The following is a 19410-nucleotide window of genomic DNA, read 5'->3' on the forward strand; positions in this document are numbered from 1 at the left end:
TTGCTTTATCTGCTGTCATCTACTATGTTACTATGATAAACTGTGAAAAACAGGACTGCTTGCATACAGAAGCATGTAATGATTATCATTTCTATTTCACCAACTTCCAATAAGGGGGTGGGGGGGTGAATGGGATTTGATAGACTGCCTTTCTGTGGGGGGGGGGGGGGGGGGGTTCCAACTACATTCAAAGCGATTTATATATTATATACAGGTACTTATTTGTACCTGGGGCAATGGAGGGTTAAGTGACTTGCCCAGAGTCACAAAGGAACTGCAGTGGGAATCGAACCCAGTTCCCCAGGATCAAAGTCCACTAACCACTAGGCTACTCCTGCACACTAAAGCCGATTACATATTTCATAAAACAAAAACTGTTACAACTAGAAAGAGAAAATGACATGAAGTATGTTTGTAGAGGTATGAATTCAGAGAGTAAGAGCTAATAGATCTTACCTCCTTTGGTAAAGGCCACCAAGCCTATACAGGCCAAGCACTGTGTAAATACAGCTGCTAGCAACCTGGCACAGGCAGATTCTCACCACCCTAGGAAGTGATGTGTCTGTCTTCCTAACCACACAACTACTGGTGTAGGGTTAGAATAAGAAAGGTACCGACTATATCCTTCATCGACAGGGCGCTAGTGTCTCTGGCAGGTGACACGGTCACTGCTATGTTACTTTTCTGTGATCTGGATAAGGGAAAATGTTAAAGAAGACAATGGTCAAGAGTTACTCAAGTAAAAATTACTTTAACCAGGCAGAAGAGCTGTTGGCATGTTGCTCACCCTTACCCTAGCTCAGTGCTTCTCAAACCTAGGTTTTCAGAATATCCACAACAAATATTTACGAGAGAGATTTGCATGCAATGTATGCAAATCTCTCTCATGAATATTCATTGTGGCTATCCTGAAACCCTGATTGGCTGGGGTGGCTCCAGGACTAGGTTTGGGAACCACTGCCTTAGCTGAAAGTACTGATAAGGCAGGGGAAGGGGAAGTGTTTACCAGGGCCTGTAGGACATGCTACACATACACAGAAGGCATACATTTGAAAATGTAAAGTTTCCAGCCAATTCTATCTTGCCTATAAGTCACATATACTTGTAAGCCCAAGGAATACTGTAAAGAGATTTTAATAAAAGTCTTCACACACAGAAAAAAAACAACATAAATGATATTTAGCTTTCTTTGGTGTCTTTGAAATGATACAGACAGTAAAAGGATTCTGGATTTAGCTCATGCCTTTTTCAGTGGTAGTTAAAGGCAAATTTCATTCAGGTACACAAGGTATTTTCCTGTCCCTTGAGGACTTACAATCTAAAAGGGAAATTGTATAACTGGATACCTGCAGTTAAGTAGGCCTTGTGCCAGTTTTCTCTGCACTGTTCTGAAACTGGGTGGGGGAGGGGAGCTTGGGGCACAGGCTGGTCTCTAACCTAAAATACAATAAATGACATGTCGCATGGTGCACATTTACAGATGTCTGAATTAGGCTTATACTAGTATTCTAAAACGTATCTTGGAACACAGATGCAGTTACAGAATAGGTGCTCAGTGCACGGCCTTAGCCTGCCTAACTGAAGGCACCAAGTTATACCTGAAGCAATGGAGGATTAAGCGACTTGCCAGAGATCATTGGGAGCAACAGTGGGATATCAACCTGTCTCCCCTGGTTCTCAGGTTGCTGCTAAGACCATTAGGCAGTATTAGAAAGGAATGTGGCTGGCTATACCACTAAAGCAGGCTGCCCATTTTTCTACCCAGCATAATACCACAGCCACTTCAGTGGGGGAGTAAGGGTAAACCAATTATCCTTTGTTTACTGTATCCAATCCTCTCTCTGTGAAGAAATACTCTGCCTTACTCCTCAGTTTATATCTTTCAGTTTTATATTACCTCTGACACAAGGACTAAAGCAATGCCCTGAATCTTAGTTATAGCACTGAGGTGAAGAAAATGAATGCAAAGATTCTTCTCTAGGTAAAATGGATTTAAAATATAACCAGAGAATGAGGAACCTCAAGCTGCTCACGAATAATAATTAAAAAAAAAAAAAAAACATCTGCACAGGGAAAATAAAATCAGCTGTTCATCATACTGAGGCCTTGGGGAACAGAGACCCAACTTTTCAGCTAAGAACTTTCTTACAGACCATGTGTGTGAACCCCTCACTCAGCATTAACTCCTCCTTCCACTTTATCCTACTCATGTCAACAGTTCTCCTGACCATCCAAATCCCTGCCTCTCCTTGCACTCCAGCCATGCTCTGTACCCCTTCTCCCTCCTGTTCACATGCCCCCCCCCCCCTTTCTCATTACCACTCATTGTGCCAGTTACTGTATAGGCAGGGCTCACTTTTCTCAGAAACACACAGATTCAGAATAAACTCTGATTTAAATAAAAGGAGAAAACAATGTAATACTGCAAGAACCCTATCTGCCTCTTCCATACTCTGTCTAAGTCTAAGCTACTACCGTTTCCTGGCAGTGTGTGAAATATTAGCTAGTCAAAGAAAGGTTTTTACATAGCTCCTTACAGATTTCCAACATAAGCAGACATAAATTGTGCTCTCTGTCACTATTAAGAAAAGAATTTAGAAAAGCTATCCAAGGCCAAAGACCCGAGACTGCTGCTAAAAGGCAAAGCATTACCCAAGACTTAGAGTGAAAACAATTCTACTCTTATGAAAGTGCATTTTTCATACCGGCATTTACAGTGAGCTTTCGGAGACAACATTTTATGTTCACTAGTAGCAGAATCTGTAAAATACTGCAGAATTTCTCTCTTATAGCTTGTGCCTTAGTAAAAAGTATGACAAGTGCAGCAATAGGAGAGAGCAGTACAGTAAAACCACCCCTATAGTATACAGGATTTATACCCAATCACAAAATATGAAGTGAAGACGACAGGTATCAGTGGAAGACTGCACAGTAAATCTTTAGTAATAGGGATCAATGTACTACAAGGCTGTTTATTCTTAGTCTCTGCTGGAAGGAGCTGCTGTTATTAATTCATAAACACATGGACACGTCCACTGGAGTTACCACCAGCCACTATAGGTCTTGTGGGGTGCATGGCATTGATGGAGCAGACAGAACACAGGTATTCCTCCTCACAGAAGGCATGAACCAATTGTCCGCTCTCATGGAAAACTTCAATCCGTCTGGGACGGGCCATGCTGCCCACCACAAAACAATCTTCCTGCTTGGGGTCCCACTTAGCCTGAAAGCGGGTGAGCCAGCGGCCTGTGTTGTTGTTATGCCTGTATGAAAAAGATACAGAAGTCGTAAGATGGTTATTCCTGGGTGGGGAATGATACCACAGTTCATTCTGAAATTTCTCAGTAATATGTTAAACGCATCTCAAGATGTACCTTGCAAGAACTATCAAGGATCTTTTTTCCCTCACTTGCAGGAAGTACAGTATTTTCATTACAGTCAGTCACATGCTCTCCTAGCAGATTTCTAGGCTTACATTTCTAGTTCTTAGACCTTTAACATAAGAACAACCAGATTGAGTCAGACCAATCGTCCATATAGCCCAGTATCCTGCTTCCAATCATGGCCAATATAGGTCACAAGTACCTCGCAGAAACCCAAATAGTAGCTTTGACAATAACCAGCTACTACTACTACTTATTTCTATAGCGCTACTAGATGAACACAGCGCTGTACACTTGAACATGAATAACCAGCTGCCAACTAACATTTGTTAGTGCTTAGCATACATTTATCTAAACCATGTTTAGACACAGTACTTCTGTCTTATCTTGTCATGTCCTTTTCCATTAGCTGTCACACCAGTCTGTACCACAAGGGAATATTCTGAAACTTGCAGCAGGACACAGCAATGACTCTACCCTCCTCCCAAAAAGCGAAGTTACTTACCTGTAGCAGATATTCTCCAAGGAAAGCAGGCTGATTGTTCTCACATGTGGGTGACGTCCACGGCAGCCCCAGATCCGGAAAATCTTCCTAGCAACAAAGCTTGCTAGAGCCTTCGAGCGCGTGGATGCGCACACCGCGCATGCGCAGCCATCTTCCCGCCCATCTCGCAAGAATCCCACTTCAGTCAACTTATAAAGCAAAACCAAAGAAAAGGAACAACTCCAAAGGGGAGGGGGTGGGTTTGTGAGAACAATCAGCCTGCTGTCCTCGGAGAATACCTGCTACAGGTAAGTATCTTCGCTTTCTCCGAGTACAAGCAGGCTGCTTTTTCTCACATGTGGGGTATCCCTAGCCCCCAGGCTCACTCAAAACAATAAACAGTGCTCAATTGGACCTCACAACGGTAAGGACGTAACAGAGATTGACCTACGAAGAAACATCTGAGAGTGCAGCCTGGAACAGAACAAAAATGGACCTGGGGAAGGGGGGGGAGTTGGATTCTAAACCCCGAACAGATTCTGCAGCACCAACTGCCCAAACCAACTGTCGCGTCAGGTATCCTACTGAAGGCAGTAATGAGATGTGAATGTGTGGACTGATGACCACGTCGCAGCCTTACAAATCTCTTCGATAGTGGCTGACTTCAAGTGGGCCACTGACGCTGCCATGGTTCTAACACTATGAGCCGTGACATGACCCTCAAGAGTCAGCCCAGCTTGGGCATAAGTGAAGGAAATGCAATCTGCTAGCCAATTGGACTATTGCAACCTACTACTCACTGGCCTCCCACTCAACCGTCTATCCCCCCTTCATTCTGTCCAGAACTCTGCAGCGCGTCTTATCTTCCACATGGACCGATATACTCACATCACCCCTCTCCTCAAGTCACTTCAGTGGCTCCCGATCAGATACCACAGTTCTGGCAGAGCAGGTGGGGGGAAGAGGGGTTGGTGGTTGGGAGGCGAGGATAGGGGAGGGCAGACTTATACAGTCTGTGCCAGAGCCGGTGATGGAAGGCGGGACAGGTGGTTGGGAGGCAGGAAAAACTGCTGGGCAGACTTATACGGCCTGTGCCCTGAGAAAGACAGGTACAAATCAAGGTAAGGTATACACATGAGTTTATCTTGGGCAGACTGGATGGACCGTGCAGGTCTTTTTCTGCCGTCATCTACTATGTTACTATGTAGATACCGTATACAGTTCAAGCTTCTCCTTCTAACCTACAAATGCACTCAATCTGCAGCCCCTCATTACCTCTCTACTCTCATCTCCCCGTACGTTCCTACCCGTAACCTCCGCTCACAGGACAAATCCCTCCTATCGGTACCCTTCTCTACCACTGCCAACTCCAGGCTCCGCCCTTTCTGTCTCACCTCACCCTATGCTTGGAATAAACTTCCTGAGCCCATTTAGAGATGGGAGTAACTAGCGAGGTAATTAAATTTGCTGATGACACAAAGTTATTCAAAGTCGTTAACTTGCGACAGGATTGTGAAAAATTACAAGAGGACCTTACGAGACTGGGAGACTGGACAGCTAAATGGCAGATGACGTTTAATGTGAGCAAGTGCAAGGTGATGCATGTGGGAAAAAAGAACCCGAATTATAGCTACGTCATGCAAGGTTCCACGTTAGGAGTTACGGACCAAGAAAGGGATCTGGGTGTCGTCGTCGATAACACGCTGAAACCTTCTGCTCAGTGTGCTGCTGCGGCTAGGAAAGCGAATAGAATGTTGGGTATTATTAGGAAAGGTATGGAAAACAGGTATGAGGATGTTATAATGCCGTTGTATCGCTCCATGGTGCGACCGCACCTTGAGTATTGTGTTCAATTCTGGTCGCCGCATTTCAAGAAAGATATAGTAGAATTGGAAAAGGTGCAGCGAAGGGTGACTAAAATGATAGCGGGGATGGGACGACTTCCCTATGAAGAAAGACTAAGGAGGCTAGGGCTATTCAGCTTGGAGAAGAGACGGCTGAGGGGAGACATGATAGAGGTATATAAAATAATGAGTGGAGTGGAACAGGTGGATGTGAAGCGTCTGTTCACGCTTTCCAAAACTACTAGGACTAGAGGGCATGCGATTAAACTACAGTGTAGTAAATTTAAAACAAATCGGAGAAAATGTTTCTTCACCCAACGTGTAATTAAACTCTGGAATTCATTGCCGGAAAATGTGGTGAAGGCGGTTAGCTTAGCAGAGTTTAAAAAGGGGTTGGACGGTTTCCTAATGGACAAGTCCATAAGCCGCTACTAAACGGACTTGGAAAAATCCAAAATCCCAGGAATAACAATTATAGAATGTTTGTACGTTTGGGAAGCTTGCCAGGTGCCCTTGGCCTGGATTGGCCGCTGTCGTGGACAGGATGCTGGGCTCGATGGACCCTTGGTCTTTTCCCAGTATGGCATTACTTATGTACTTATGTACATATGCCAAGCCCCCTCCCTGCCCATCTTCAAATCCTTACTTAAAGCCCACCTCTTCACTGTAGCTTTCGGCACATAACCACCTACCGCTATTCTGGAAACCTATACTACTCCATTTGATTTACTGCATAATTGTCCTTTAGATTGTCCTTTAGACTGTAAGCTCCTTTGAGCAGGGACCGTCCCTTCCTTGTTAAAAATATGGTTTAAAAATTGTACAGCGCTGCGTGATCCTAGCAGCCCTTTAGAAATGTTAAAGTAGTAGTAGTTTCCCCGACAGCCACTCCCCTTCTGTTGGGGTCGAAAGAAACAAACATTTGGGTGGACTGTCTGAAGGGGCTTGTCCGCTCCACACAGAAGGCCAATGCTCTCTTGCAGTCCAATATGTGCAACTGACGTTCAGCAGGGCGGGTATGAGGACGGGGAAAGAATGTTGGCAAGACAACTGACTGGTTCAGATGGAACTCCGACATCACCTTTGGCAAGAACTTAGGGTGAGTGCGGAGGACTACTCTGTTATGATGAAATTTAGTATAGGGAGCATGGGCTACCAAGGCTTGAAGCTTACTCTACGAGCTGAAGTAACAGCCACCAAGAAAATGACCTTCCAGGTCAAATACTTCAGACAGCAGGAATTCAGTGGCTCAAAAGGAGGTTTCATCAGCTGGGTGAGAACGACGTTGAGATCCCATGACACCGTAGGAGGTCTGACAGGGGGCTTTGACAAAAGCAAACCTCTCATGAATCGAACTAAAGGCTGTCCAGAGATAGGCTTACCCTCCACACGATGATAAGCACTAATAGCACTAAGATGAACTCTTACGGAGTTGGTCTTAAGACCAGACTCTGACAAGTGCAGAAGGTATTCAAGCAGGATCTGTGTAGGACAAGAACGAGGATCTTGGGCCTTGCTATCACACCAAATGGCAAACCTCCTCCATTTAAAAGAGTAACACCTCTTTGTGGAATCTTTCCTGGAAGCAAGCAAGATCCGGGAGACACCCTCAGAAAGACCCAAGGAAGCGAAATCCCAGAGGTTGGGATGCAGAAGCGCCCCCTCGTTCTGAGTGATGAGGGTTGGAAAACACTCCAATCTCCACGGTTCTTTGGAGGATAACTCCAGAAGAAGAGGGAACCAAATCTGACACGGCCAAAAAGGAGCAATCAGAATCATGGTTCTGCAATCTTGCTTGAGTTTCAGCAAAGTCTTCCCCACCAGAGGTATGGGAGGATATGCATACAGAAGGCCTCTTCCCCAATGAAGGAGAAAGGCATCTGACGCTAGTCTGTCGTGGGCCTGAAGCCTGGAACAGAACTGAGGGACCTTGTGATTGGTCTGAATGGCAAAAAGATCTACCGAGGGGGTGCCCCACTCCCAGAAGATCTTGCGAACCACGCTCAAGTTGAGCAACCACTCGTGAGGCTGCATTATCCTGCTCAACCTGTTGGCCAGACTGTTGTTTACACCTGCCAGATACGTGGCTTGGAGAAACATGCTGTGACGGCGAGCCCAAAGCCACATCTGGACGGCTTCCCGACACAGGGGGCGAGATCCGGTGCCCCCCTGCTTGTTGACATAGTACATGGCAACCTGATTGTCTGAATTTGAATAATTTGATTGGACAGCCGATCTCTGAAAGCCTTTAGAGTGTTCCAGATCGCTCACAACTCCAGGCGATTGATCTGAAGACCTGTTTCCTGGAGGGACCAACATCCTTGAGTGTGAAGCCCAACTACATGGGCTCCCCACCCCAGGAGAGATGCATCCATTGTCAGCACTTTTTGTGGCTGAGGAATTTGAAAGGGACGTCCCAAGTTCAAATTGGATTGAATTGTCCACCATAGCAGGGAATTGTGAAAAGCGGTGGAAAACTGGATTACATCCTCTAGATCCCCTGCAGCTTGATACCACTGGGAAGCTAGGGTCCACTGAGCTGATCTCATGTGAAGACGGGCCATGGGAGTCACATGAACTGTGGAGGCCATATGGCCCAGGAGCCTCAAAAACTGCCGAGCTGTGATCTGCTGAGACCCTCTGGCCAAGGAAACCAGCGACAGAAGATTGTCTGCCCTCGCTTCAGGGAGGTACGCATGAGCTGTCTGCGAGTCCAGCAGGGCTCCTATGAACTCTAGTCTCTGAACTGGAAGAAGGTGAGACTTTGGGTAATTTATGACAAACGCCAGTAGCTCCAGGAGTTGAATAGTCATCTGCATGGACTGTAGAGCTCCGGCCTCCTCCGAGGTGTTCTTCACCAGCCAATCGTCGAGATAAGGGAACACATGCACTCCCAGTCTGCGTAGCGAAGCTGCAACAACCACTAGGCATTTGGTGAACACCCGGGGCACAGAGGCGAGCCCAAAGGGCAGCACACAATACTGAAAGTGCTCTGTTCCCAGACGGAATCGAAGATACTGCCTGTGAGCAGTCAGCACGCCAAAATTTGGGTCGCTGGCTACGGCAAACCCTACGCCAGCTCTGAGCTGGCATTAGGGTTTGCAGATCATTGGGGAGGAATGGTGAGCCCTGTCCAGCATGCAGTTGCATGCTGGCAGGCCCCCGTTCCCCCCCAAAGCAAACCTGCCAACAGGGGGCTGGAGATCCAGCGGACCTCCGGTCCCCCCCCCCCCGACGATGACCCCCCCCCCCCCCCCCGGTTCAGGGAGGGCTGGAGATCCAGTGGGTCTCCAGCCCCCCCAAACCCCAGGAAAATGGTCCCTGGTGGTCCAGTGGCCGCTGGACAAACTCCCCCCCTCCCAGCAAGCGAAGGGGGGGGGGGCCTCGAGGTCCACTGGACCTCCAGCCCAAATCAACTCCCCTTCCCCCAGCGTTGTCGGTCGAATCCCTGGTGGTCCAGTGTGAAAAAAAACCCCCTCTCGGGGGAATGCACTGGGAGGAGCTGGGCGCTGCCATTTTGCGGCGGTGTCAACCCAAGGAAGAGGAGGGAGGCAGGCTACCTCCCTTCTCCAACAAAGGTAGGGGGGCCCTGAGGGGGTTCTTTTTCACGCTGGACCACCAGGGATTCGACCGACAATGCTGGGGAGGGAGGAGTTGGGGTGGGCTAGAGGTCCGTTGGACCTCCAGCCCCCACCCCCCGTCGCTCGCTGGATCACCAGGGACCATTTTCCAGGGGTTTGGGGGGGGCTGGAGACCCACCGGATCTCCAGCCCTCCCTGAACCGGAGGGGGGGGGGGGAATCATCGGGGGGACCGGAAGTCCGCCGGATCTCCAGCCCCCATTGCTCGGGGCAGGGGTAGTCAGGGCCTGGTGGTCCCATGGACCTCCAGCCCCTGTGTTTGACAGGTTTGGGCTTTTGACAGCCCAGACCTGTCAAACAAGTGCGGGAGGATTGTGCTGAGCAATATGTAAATATGTAAAGTAAGAGACATATTGATTTACAAAGAGAGAGAGATATCTGAAAACAGAGGTTTTTTTGCTGGTGAACAGTGGCTGTTCAGTGAGTCTGCCAATACAAAAAAATTCAGACTGCTGACTTACAGAGGCATTTTCCTTCCTTCAAATCTCATCTCTCAACAACATGAATGAAACTTATTTTTGAATAATATAAAGACAATAACAACAGTTTTAAAAATTAAATAATTAAATTGAAAAACAAAAAAGAACTGGTGTTACACAGTATCATTAGGTAACCACTGTTGATTGGGGGCAATAGTATGCGTGTCCAAAAGCCCATGTGTCAAAGCCATGATATCATTCCAAACGGCATCTGGGCGATAAGTTTCACCTTTCCCTTTGCTGTTAATTAGAGAAGGCATGAAAATCATCTTATGTAAAGAAAGTTAAGCTTTAAACTAAATGGAATGAAAGAGCAGGTCAATTCACAAGCCTCATAACTCTAACAACGCACATGTCATCAGGATCCTCTCTCTTCTTGAGCTTTCACTGTCTCATATGACAGAATGATTTTCACAGGTTGCATGTAAGCTTTGCATCATTGGACTGACCTTGAAGGAACAGCTGTTAATCACATCACCAAGGAGCTAAGCACTGAAAGGAATGTGACCTGACTAAAGGACAAGTCAAAAGAGGAAATCACTACTACTACTTAACATTTCTAGAGCGCTACTAGGGTTATGCAGCGCTGTACAAATTAACAAATAAGGACGGTCCCTGCTCAGAAAAGCTTACAATCTAAAGGACGAAATGTCGAGTTGGGGTAGTTGAGATTTCCTGAGAAGAGGTGTAGTGATTAGGTGCCGAAGGCGACATTGAAGAGGTGGGCTTTGAGCAATGATTTGAAGATGGGTAGGGAGGGGGCCCGGCGTATGGGCTCAGGGAGTTTGTTCCAAGCATGGGGTGAGGCGAGGTAGAAAGGGGCGAAGCCTAGAGTTGGCGGGTGGTGGAGAAGGGTACTGAAAGGAGGGATTTGTCTTGAGAGCGGAGGTTACGGGTAGGGACGTAAGGGGAGATGAGGGTAGAGAGGTAAGGAGGGGCTGCAGATCGAGTGCATTTGTAGGTGAGTAGGAGAAGCTTGAACTGTATGCGGTATCTGATCGGAAGCCAGTGAAGTGACTTGAGGAGAGGGGTGATATGAGTATATCGGTTAAGGCGGAAGATAAGACGTGCGGCAGAGTTCTGGATGGACTGAAGGGGGGATATATGGCTAAGTGGGAGGCCGATGAGGAGTAGGTTGCAGTAGTCAAGGCGAGAGGTAATGAGAGAGTGGATGAGAGTTCGGGTGGTGTGCTCGGAGAGGAAGGGGTGAATTTTGCTAATGTTATAGAGGAAGAAGCGACAGGTCTTGGCTATCTGCTGGTTATGCGCAGAGAAGGAGAGGGAGGAGTCGAAGATGACACCGAGGTTGCGGGCAGATGAGACGGGGACGATGAGGGTGTTATCAACTGAGATAGAGAGTGAAGGGAGAGGAGAAGTGGGTTTGGGTGGGAAAACAATAAGTTCAGTCTTGGCCATCTTCAGTTTCAGGTGGCGGTTGGACATCCAGGCAGCAATCTACTGAAAAGTGGCACTTCAACTGAGTTGCCAGAGAAAACCACACGAGTGTTGCATCAAACGGCTGCCTCGAATGAGCGTTGCATCAAAGAGCTGTAATATCTAGACCCCCCCAAACTAGAAGGTTGAAGCAGACCATGACAAACATCATTAACGAGAAAGTACTGACTGTGCACACTATAGTTGCCATGATAGTCCACTTTAAAGGTCATAAACAGCTGGAAGGGACTAAAATATAAATCAACATATGCATCCAGCTTCTCCTACATAATCACGCAACTATGGAATGCACTACCAAACGCCATAAAAACAATGCACGACCTAACAAACTTCTGAAAATCACTAAAAACCAACCTCTTCAATAAGGCATACCACAATGATCCAACCTAAATACCAGACAAAGAAACTTATACCAGAACTGGACAAAACCGAACTCTCTATATTTGACTGCTTCATTTACTTTGTCACCAATGAACTTTAACGCAATCCCACTATTTCTCATTCCAGAAATGAATTCTCTATACTTAACTGCTTAATTTACTCTGTCACTTATGATGAACTTTAATGCAATACTACTTTGTATTTCTCATTCAGGAAATGGCGATCGCCATTACGGAATAATGTAAGCCACACTGAGCCTGCAAATAGGTGGGAAAATGTGGGATACAAATGCAATAAATAAATAAACAAATAAAACAAAAAAAGGGAAATAAGCTGATAGAACCTTCTTCCTCAGGTCATGTTAGTATGAACAAAAGACAACAATATCAGAATACATTTCAAATATTCTGCACTGATTTGCAGTGCATGTTTGCACAGAATTGCCCATTCTAAAGCCTGAAATTCCCTCCTACCTTTTCACGCCTCAGGTTCCAGCTTTCCCCATTCCATCTGTCATTCATTCATTGTATTTGTTATTTTATTTATTTATTTTATTACATTTGTATCCCACATTTTCCCACCTATTTGCGGGCTCAGTGTGGCTTACAATACACTGTAAATGATGGGAGTACAAATTGTTGCAATTCAGTTATGGATTACATTGTGATAAGTTATGCTAAGACAAAGTCAAAATATCATTAAGGGAACAGAACAATGGAAAAGAGCAATGGAACATTGGAAAGAAACAACGGGAACTGATAGAGCAACAAGACAATAACAACTTTCACAGGTTATATCAAAGCTATTTACAATGTAGAAAAGAACCTTTCACAAACTTTACAAGAGAACAGTGGGAGGGGATGAACAGCAGAACAATTGCACCATTATTTTTAACTCCAACTGCAGTTCTCCCTGCCTCTACTTCCCAGCAAGATCCCTAATTCTGTCTGCCTCAAAAGTCTTCTCCTGCATGCAATACCCCCACCTCTCATTCTCCCTCCTGCCAGGCACCTATTATTCTTCCTTCCCCCAGGTACACCCCATCAATTCTCATTCTTTCTCCTCCTCTCACCAGAGATCACCATCTCTCTACCCCATGGCACACCCTCAAGTTTGATCTCTCCACACTTAAGTGGTACACTGTTACCTTTCTTTGCCCTCCTCCCATCTCCATGGTACATGCTCAGCTCTCTGCTCCTCCCCCAACCAGGCCACACTCTCATTCTCTGCTTCCTCCTCACGAACCCTCTCACCTTGCTCTGGGCCTGCCCTCCTTCCTCCTAGAACATATGCTGCTCTCTCCCTGTCCCACAGAGATTGCAAGGCAGGAGAAGGGAGTGTACCGCTGTACATCGGGTCATAAGTACATAAGTATTGCCATACTGGGACAGACCAAAGGTCCATCAAGCCCAGCATCCGGCTTCCAACAGTGGCCAATCCAAGTCACAAGTACCTGACAGAACCCAATTAGTAGCAACACTCCATGCTATCAATCCCAGGGCCAGCAGTGGCTTCCCACCCATGTCCATCTCAAAAACAGACTACGGACTTTTCCTCCAGGAACTTGTCCAAACCTTTTTAAAACACAGATATATTAACCATTTTTACCACATTCTCCAGCAATGAGTTCCAGAGCTTAAGTATACTTTGAGTGAAAAAATATTTCCTTCTATTTGTTTTAAAAGCATTTCCATGTAATTTCATTGAGTGTCCCCTGGTCTTTGTACTTTTTTGAAAGAGCGACAAATCGATTCACTTCAACCTGTTCTACATCACTCAGAATTTCATAGACCTCAATCATATGCCCCCTCAGCTGTCTCTTTTCCAAGTTGAAGAGCGCTATCCGCTTTAGCCTTTCCTTATACGAGAGGAGTTCCATCCCCTTTATCATTTTGGTCACTCTTCTTTGAACCTTTTCTAATTTCAATATATTTTTTTGAGATACGGTGACCAGAATTCAATGCAATGCTCAAGGAGAGGTTTCACCACGGAGCAATACAGAGGTATTATTTTGTATCTGGGGCAATAGAGGGTTAAGTGACTTTCCCAGAGTCACAAAGAGCTGCAGTGGGAAATCAAACCCAGTTCCCCTGGTTCTCAGGTCACTGAACTAACCATCAACCTACTCTTCCACTCCAGTCACTTTTGCTGCTGAACAGAGATATGCCAACACATAATATGTGCAATCTACGTGGTTTCCACAGATGAGTCTACTCTGCTGAATGGCTTAAAGGAGTAACCTTGTGGACAATAGGGTGGAGTCTCTTTATAAAATACCTATTTAATTACTTGTTTTCAATTAGTCTTAAGTCTTTAACTCAACTGCTTCCTGCATCATACTGGTCTTTATGACAGGTAGCACAGAAGTTCCCCAACAAGATCCAGCATCTTCAGAAGAACAGAGCATTCAGGGTTGAGAAACCTCTCTTCAAACCTTTGCAGATGCTTCCTGTTCAGGCGCAGCAGCAGTGACAGAAGGCCCTGAAGTTGCAGGCCTGGACTGGCTCTTGAACATTATGGGAATGGTTTTCTCAACTCAAAGTCTGTCTGTCTCCTCAAGGAGATTCCTGTGTCTTAAGCTTCCTTTTGAAGTCAACACCCACAGAAGGTGATCTCTCCACAGGAGAAACGAAAGCCGAAACACACAAACAGTGGATCCAAGAGAGTCCTCTCACAAGTGGTGTTTTCTTAAACAAGGTCTTTATTTCAAATCAATAAAAGCAACCCAACACGAATCGTGTTTCGGCCATAAAGGCCTGCGTCAGGGGTCTATTGATTTCCAATACAGAAAATAATCTTGCAGATCAAACTGACAAACAGCTAACTTTCTGCTAACTGAGAAATCACATACAGAGTGCTGCTGCACAACCTTCTCTGTCCAACCGGGTATGCCAAAATGGATAATCCGGATGGACAGAGAAGGTTGTGCAGCAGCACTCTGTATGTGATTTCTCAGTTAGCAGAAAGTTAGCTGTTTGTCAGTTTGATCTGCAAGATTATTTTCTGTATTGGAAATCAATAGACCCCTGACGCAGGCCTTTATGGCCGAAACATGACTCGTGTCGGGTTGCTTTTATTGATTTGAAATAAAGACCTTGTTTAAGAAAACACCACTTGAGAGGACTCTTTTGGATCTACTGTTTGTGTGTTTGTTTTGTTACATTTGTACCCCGCGCTTTCCCACTCATGGCAGGCTCAATGCGGCTTACATGGGGCAATGGAGGGTTAAGTGACTTGCCCAGAGTCACAAGGAGCTGCCTGTGCCTGAAGTGGGAATCGAACTCAGTTCCTCAGGACCAAAGTCCACCACCCTAACCACTAGGCCACTTCCTTTTGCCCATAATGGAGGGAAATCTTGGGGGGGGGGGGGGGGGGGCAAAGGGATGCACCTAAAACTGCATAGTACATCTAGCTTTTTGATGCCCTCTTGTACCACCCCCCCCCCCCCCACACCCCCCCCCAAAAGGAACCTTTTTATTTAAGGAATATTTTAAATAGTGCAAAAAAAAAAATCACAAATGAATTTCAACTCGGCTCAGGTGCATATGGTTGGGGAAATATTAAGCATAAAGAAATAAATGTGACATAATCAACCCAGGTCTCTCTCCGGATCACTGTACATCAGCTTCTTCTTCCCTCCCTCCCAGTTGTGTACCATTCCTTCAGATTTTTGCATCCCAGATGTATCTCTCTGCAAGGTTTTGCACTGGATTTTAATTGCAAGGATTTGACTACTCTTCAAGCTACCTTATTACACCTCAACCTGTCCACTCCAGGTGTTAATTCTGTTGCAGATCTTTCTATCTGCAAAAAGAAAAAAAAATCTTTCTAACCCCTCTCAAATACATTTGGAGGCGATATTCCAGAAGGGTTAGAAGGAAACATCTTGCAGCCCATTCAGGAATCCAGCAGATGATCAAGTAGTATCAGGGTACACTCAGCTGCTTTGCTAGAGTATTCAGTTAAATCTTGTCATATTTATAGTACTTGGTTATCCTGACAACTGCTCACAGCTATCAACTCCTTCAACCTCTTCCACTTATCCCACCTCAGTCAATACTGTGACATTCTTCCATCTCCCATATCGCCTGCTGCCACCCCTTGGAACTTTCTCCCCCTGTCCTTAAATCTTTAAAAAAGAAAACAAAAAAATCAAACAACAGCATGCACCTTTTAAAATGGGCAATTTTGAAACCATCTACTAAGTAAACTGGTAGTAAAAATTGCCTTATTTTGATGCTGCTAAAAGTATGCATGTTGTCCCACAATGTGCATAGTGGGGGCATAACTAGGTCAGGAAATGAACCATACCACATGTACAGCACATTATCATATCTACGCGTGTCATTTTCCATAGAAAACCATCTGCAGAAAAACTAAGGGCAAAAGCACGTGGGTACCTTATATCCATGTTAAGTTTCAAAGCAAAAAAACTACATACATATTCTCATTTTTAAACTATTGTAAATTCCACGTTAAAAGTATCTGTAGACTGTTTCACCATGGACAGTTTCAAAATTACTTCTAAATCAGACTTAAAAAAAAAACTGGAAACACCGGATGGTCAGAGAAAAATTGCACTGGCTACCAATCAAAGAACGCATCACTTTCAAAATCTGCACGGCAAGGCATGGGGCTACATGACAGACCTCATCGACCTGCCAATCAGGAACTCCACAAAATCTGCACGATCATATCTAAATCTCCACTACCCAAGCAGCAAAGGACTCAAATACAAATCCATCTATGCAACCAGCTTTTCCTACCTAAGCGCACAACTATGGAACGCATTGCGAAAAGCAGTAAAAACTACGCTCAACCACCTAAATTTTTGGAAAGCACTAAAGACAGACCTGCTCAGAAGAGCATACCCCAATGACCCGACATAAAAATACCGGTTACTTACGACACAACATAACCAAAGACTGCAACGGACATTACCTGACTCTTCTTCCCCCCAACTGTTTCCTACCATACTTATACCTCATTATACTACAGTGTCACTTTGTATTCATTCATACTATGTATTTGTTCAAACCATAATCGGCTAACACCGTTAACGGTAATATGTAAGCCACATTGAGCCTGCAAAAAGGTGGGATAATGTGGGATACAAATGTAACAAATAAATAAATAAATGCTCTGGCCAGTCATGTTCTAGGCCTTGGGATCAGAAGCTAAAACCAAGCTGAAAGATAGTGGCCAGTTTGCTGTTTCCGGGAACACCAAGCATTGAGAGGGTCAGCCTTCACTGGCTGCCATCTTCAGCAGCACACCAAAATAGGACATAAGCAAAATGCCCTTTTCCAGGGGTCTGTGACTTGCAAACACATGTTGAATGATGAGATAATGAACACCCATTATTCCAAAGAGGTTATTCACAGCCTCAGATAAATTTACTTGCATTGTAATACTTTTTCAGCAGTTTGGAATCTTTTCTTCCCTACCAATCTGTAAGGATGAAACCACTTCATTATCCATATGTTCAGTAATGAAATACAAGATGGTGTAGTGCATTTGTTAAACTTACTGCAAAGTAGTCAAAATGGAACTGGAGGACAGACAACTGGTATCATAGACCCTGTTAAAATATAAATAAATAAACACATAAAGCAAATGAAAACTATAGGCCACACTACCGTCTGCATGCTGCTGGCTAAGGGTTCAGCTCCTATTGCAGGAGGCCAGTTTCTAGCACTTGTCTGGAGAGATGCTGCAGGGCCTTACCTAAGCCTATCATCAGCACATGTGGTGACAACTCTGTTACCAGTGGTAGGAGAGAAATAGGCAGATGCAACACTCTTGGTGTGGCCGTTCAGAGATGACACTGGTTTGTTGCCTCTTGGTTTCAGGTGTCGTACATCATAGACAGAAACAGACCTGCAGTATTAAACACATATATGGAAAAAAAAACAGGTCTTATATCATGAACTCCTTTGTAAGCACATGCTCAGTGACAGCAAATGTTTTGAGACGGTCTCCCATCTCTCATAAGTACATGCTCAGTGACTGCAAACATCTTGTGTCTGTCTCCTCTGCAAACACATGCACAACCCCCTGCTAGACAGAAGGGCACGATAACAGGATATTTCATGTCATGCTAGAAATGCTGAGTTGCGACACTGGGCAGCCTCCCTATAACATGAAGGCAGCCTCCCTATAACTATGAATTCTGTCTGAACAGTTGTAAGCAGGGAGTCAGTGTACTGTAAGAGGCCATACCTTGTGATAGTAGGGCTTCACTGAGTTGCAGAGCATCTAAGAGGACACGTCTTACAGATTCCACAGAGTCTATAGGATGACATGTTATAGCACAGTTCCGACCAATCATAGCACCCTTTGCATTTTTTTTTTTTGTTTCAAGGAAAGCAGACAATACAAGTTTTCCTTGCATTTCAGTAACTATATTAAGCACTACATTCTCCGAGATTAACACAAATCATAGATCAAACTACTATTTGTACCAGGATCTGCGATGCTAAAGGTGAGTCATGGAAAGGACTGCAAGTCTTCACAACCAATTTAAAGGCCTTTGAGCGAGGTAGATCAGGAATCTACAACTTATACAGAATATCACTGTTAAGGTAATTACACCCCTTCTGAATACTTTGCACTGGCTACCTGTAGAACAGTATCAGATATAAAATTTTGGTCCTTGTCTATGAAATTCACCATTTGGGACACCCATCTTTTTTTGTCTTGGTACCTGATTCCATATTTGGCTGCTTGCTCCCTTCAATCATCTCTTGTTGTTCTATTGTTTTGTCAAGTTTTTCTAGACCCCTTTCAAAATACTATGTTTAGCGTTACTGGTCCTATGTTGTGGAATGAACTCTCCATACATTTACATTTGGAAACTTCATAGACATTTAAAGCCTCCCTTAAGACCTTTTTTTTTTTTTACAGGATTTAATTTGCCAGTACAGCTGTAGTGTTGGTTGCAAGGGCCAAGGGGATGCGATGGCAGCATGCACTTTTCCTTTTAATTCTTTTCTACCCTTTTGGGTTTTTTAAAATTGAATCACTGCTTTCTTCTTTATTTCTCTACTGTTTTTTAATTAGTATGAATAGAATTGAAAAATGAACTGGCAGAACTATTGTTAGTAATATGTAATTTAAAATCAAGCATGGTACTGAAGATTGGAGGGTGGCCAATGTAACACCGGTTTTAAAAAGGTTCAAAGTAATCCAGAAAATTATAGACCGGTGAGCCTGACATCGGTGCCAGGCAAAATGGTAGAGACTATTATAAAGGACAAAATTACAGAGCATATTCAAAAGTATGGATTAAAGAGACAAAGCCAACATGGATTTAGTGAAGGGAAATCTTGCCTCACCAATCTACTATATTTCTTTGAGGGGGTGAACAAACATGTGGCTAAAGGTGAGTCGGTTATAAGTACATAAGTAATGCCACAATGGGAAAAGACCAAGGGTCCATCGAGCCCAGCATCCTGTCCATGACAGCGGCCAATCCAGGCCAAGGGCACCTGAAGAGCTTCCCAAACGTACAAACATTCTATACATGTTATTCCTGAAATTGTGAATTTTTCCCAAGTCCATTTAGTAGTGGTTTATGGACTTGTCCTTTAGGAAACCGTCTAACCCCTTTTTAAACTCTGTCAAGTTAACCGCCTTCACCACGTTCTCTGGCAATGAATTCCGGAGTTTAATTATGCGTTGGGTGAAGAAAAATTTTCTCTGATTTGTTTTAAATTTACTACACTGTAGTTTCATCGCATGC

General features: G+C 44.8%; 1 protein-coding gene across 1 annotated transcript in view; it reads right to left on the bottom strand.

The window, feature by feature from the left end:
- Positions 1-975: 975 nt before the first annotated feature.
- The window catches only part of WDR76 (WD repeat domain 76), a 96997-nt gene continuing 78562 nt past the window's right edge, over positions 976-19410 (bottom strand). Inside the window, 3 exon segments of the mRNA XM_030192886.1 lie at positions 976-3263; positions 17197-17247; positions 17394-17546. Of these exon segments, the coding sequence (XP_030048746.1) occupies positions 3008-3263; positions 17197-17247; positions 17394-17546 (460 nt within the window). The 3' untranslated portion in view covers positions 976-3007.

The sequence above is a fragment of the Microcaecilia unicolor genome, chromosome 1 (genome assembly GCF_901765095.1).
Source record: "Microcaecilia unicolor chromosome 1, aMicUni1.1, whole genome shotgun sequence".
NCBI lineage: Eukaryota > Metazoa > Chordata > Amphibia > Gymnophiona > Siphonopidae > Microcaecilia > Microcaecilia unicolor.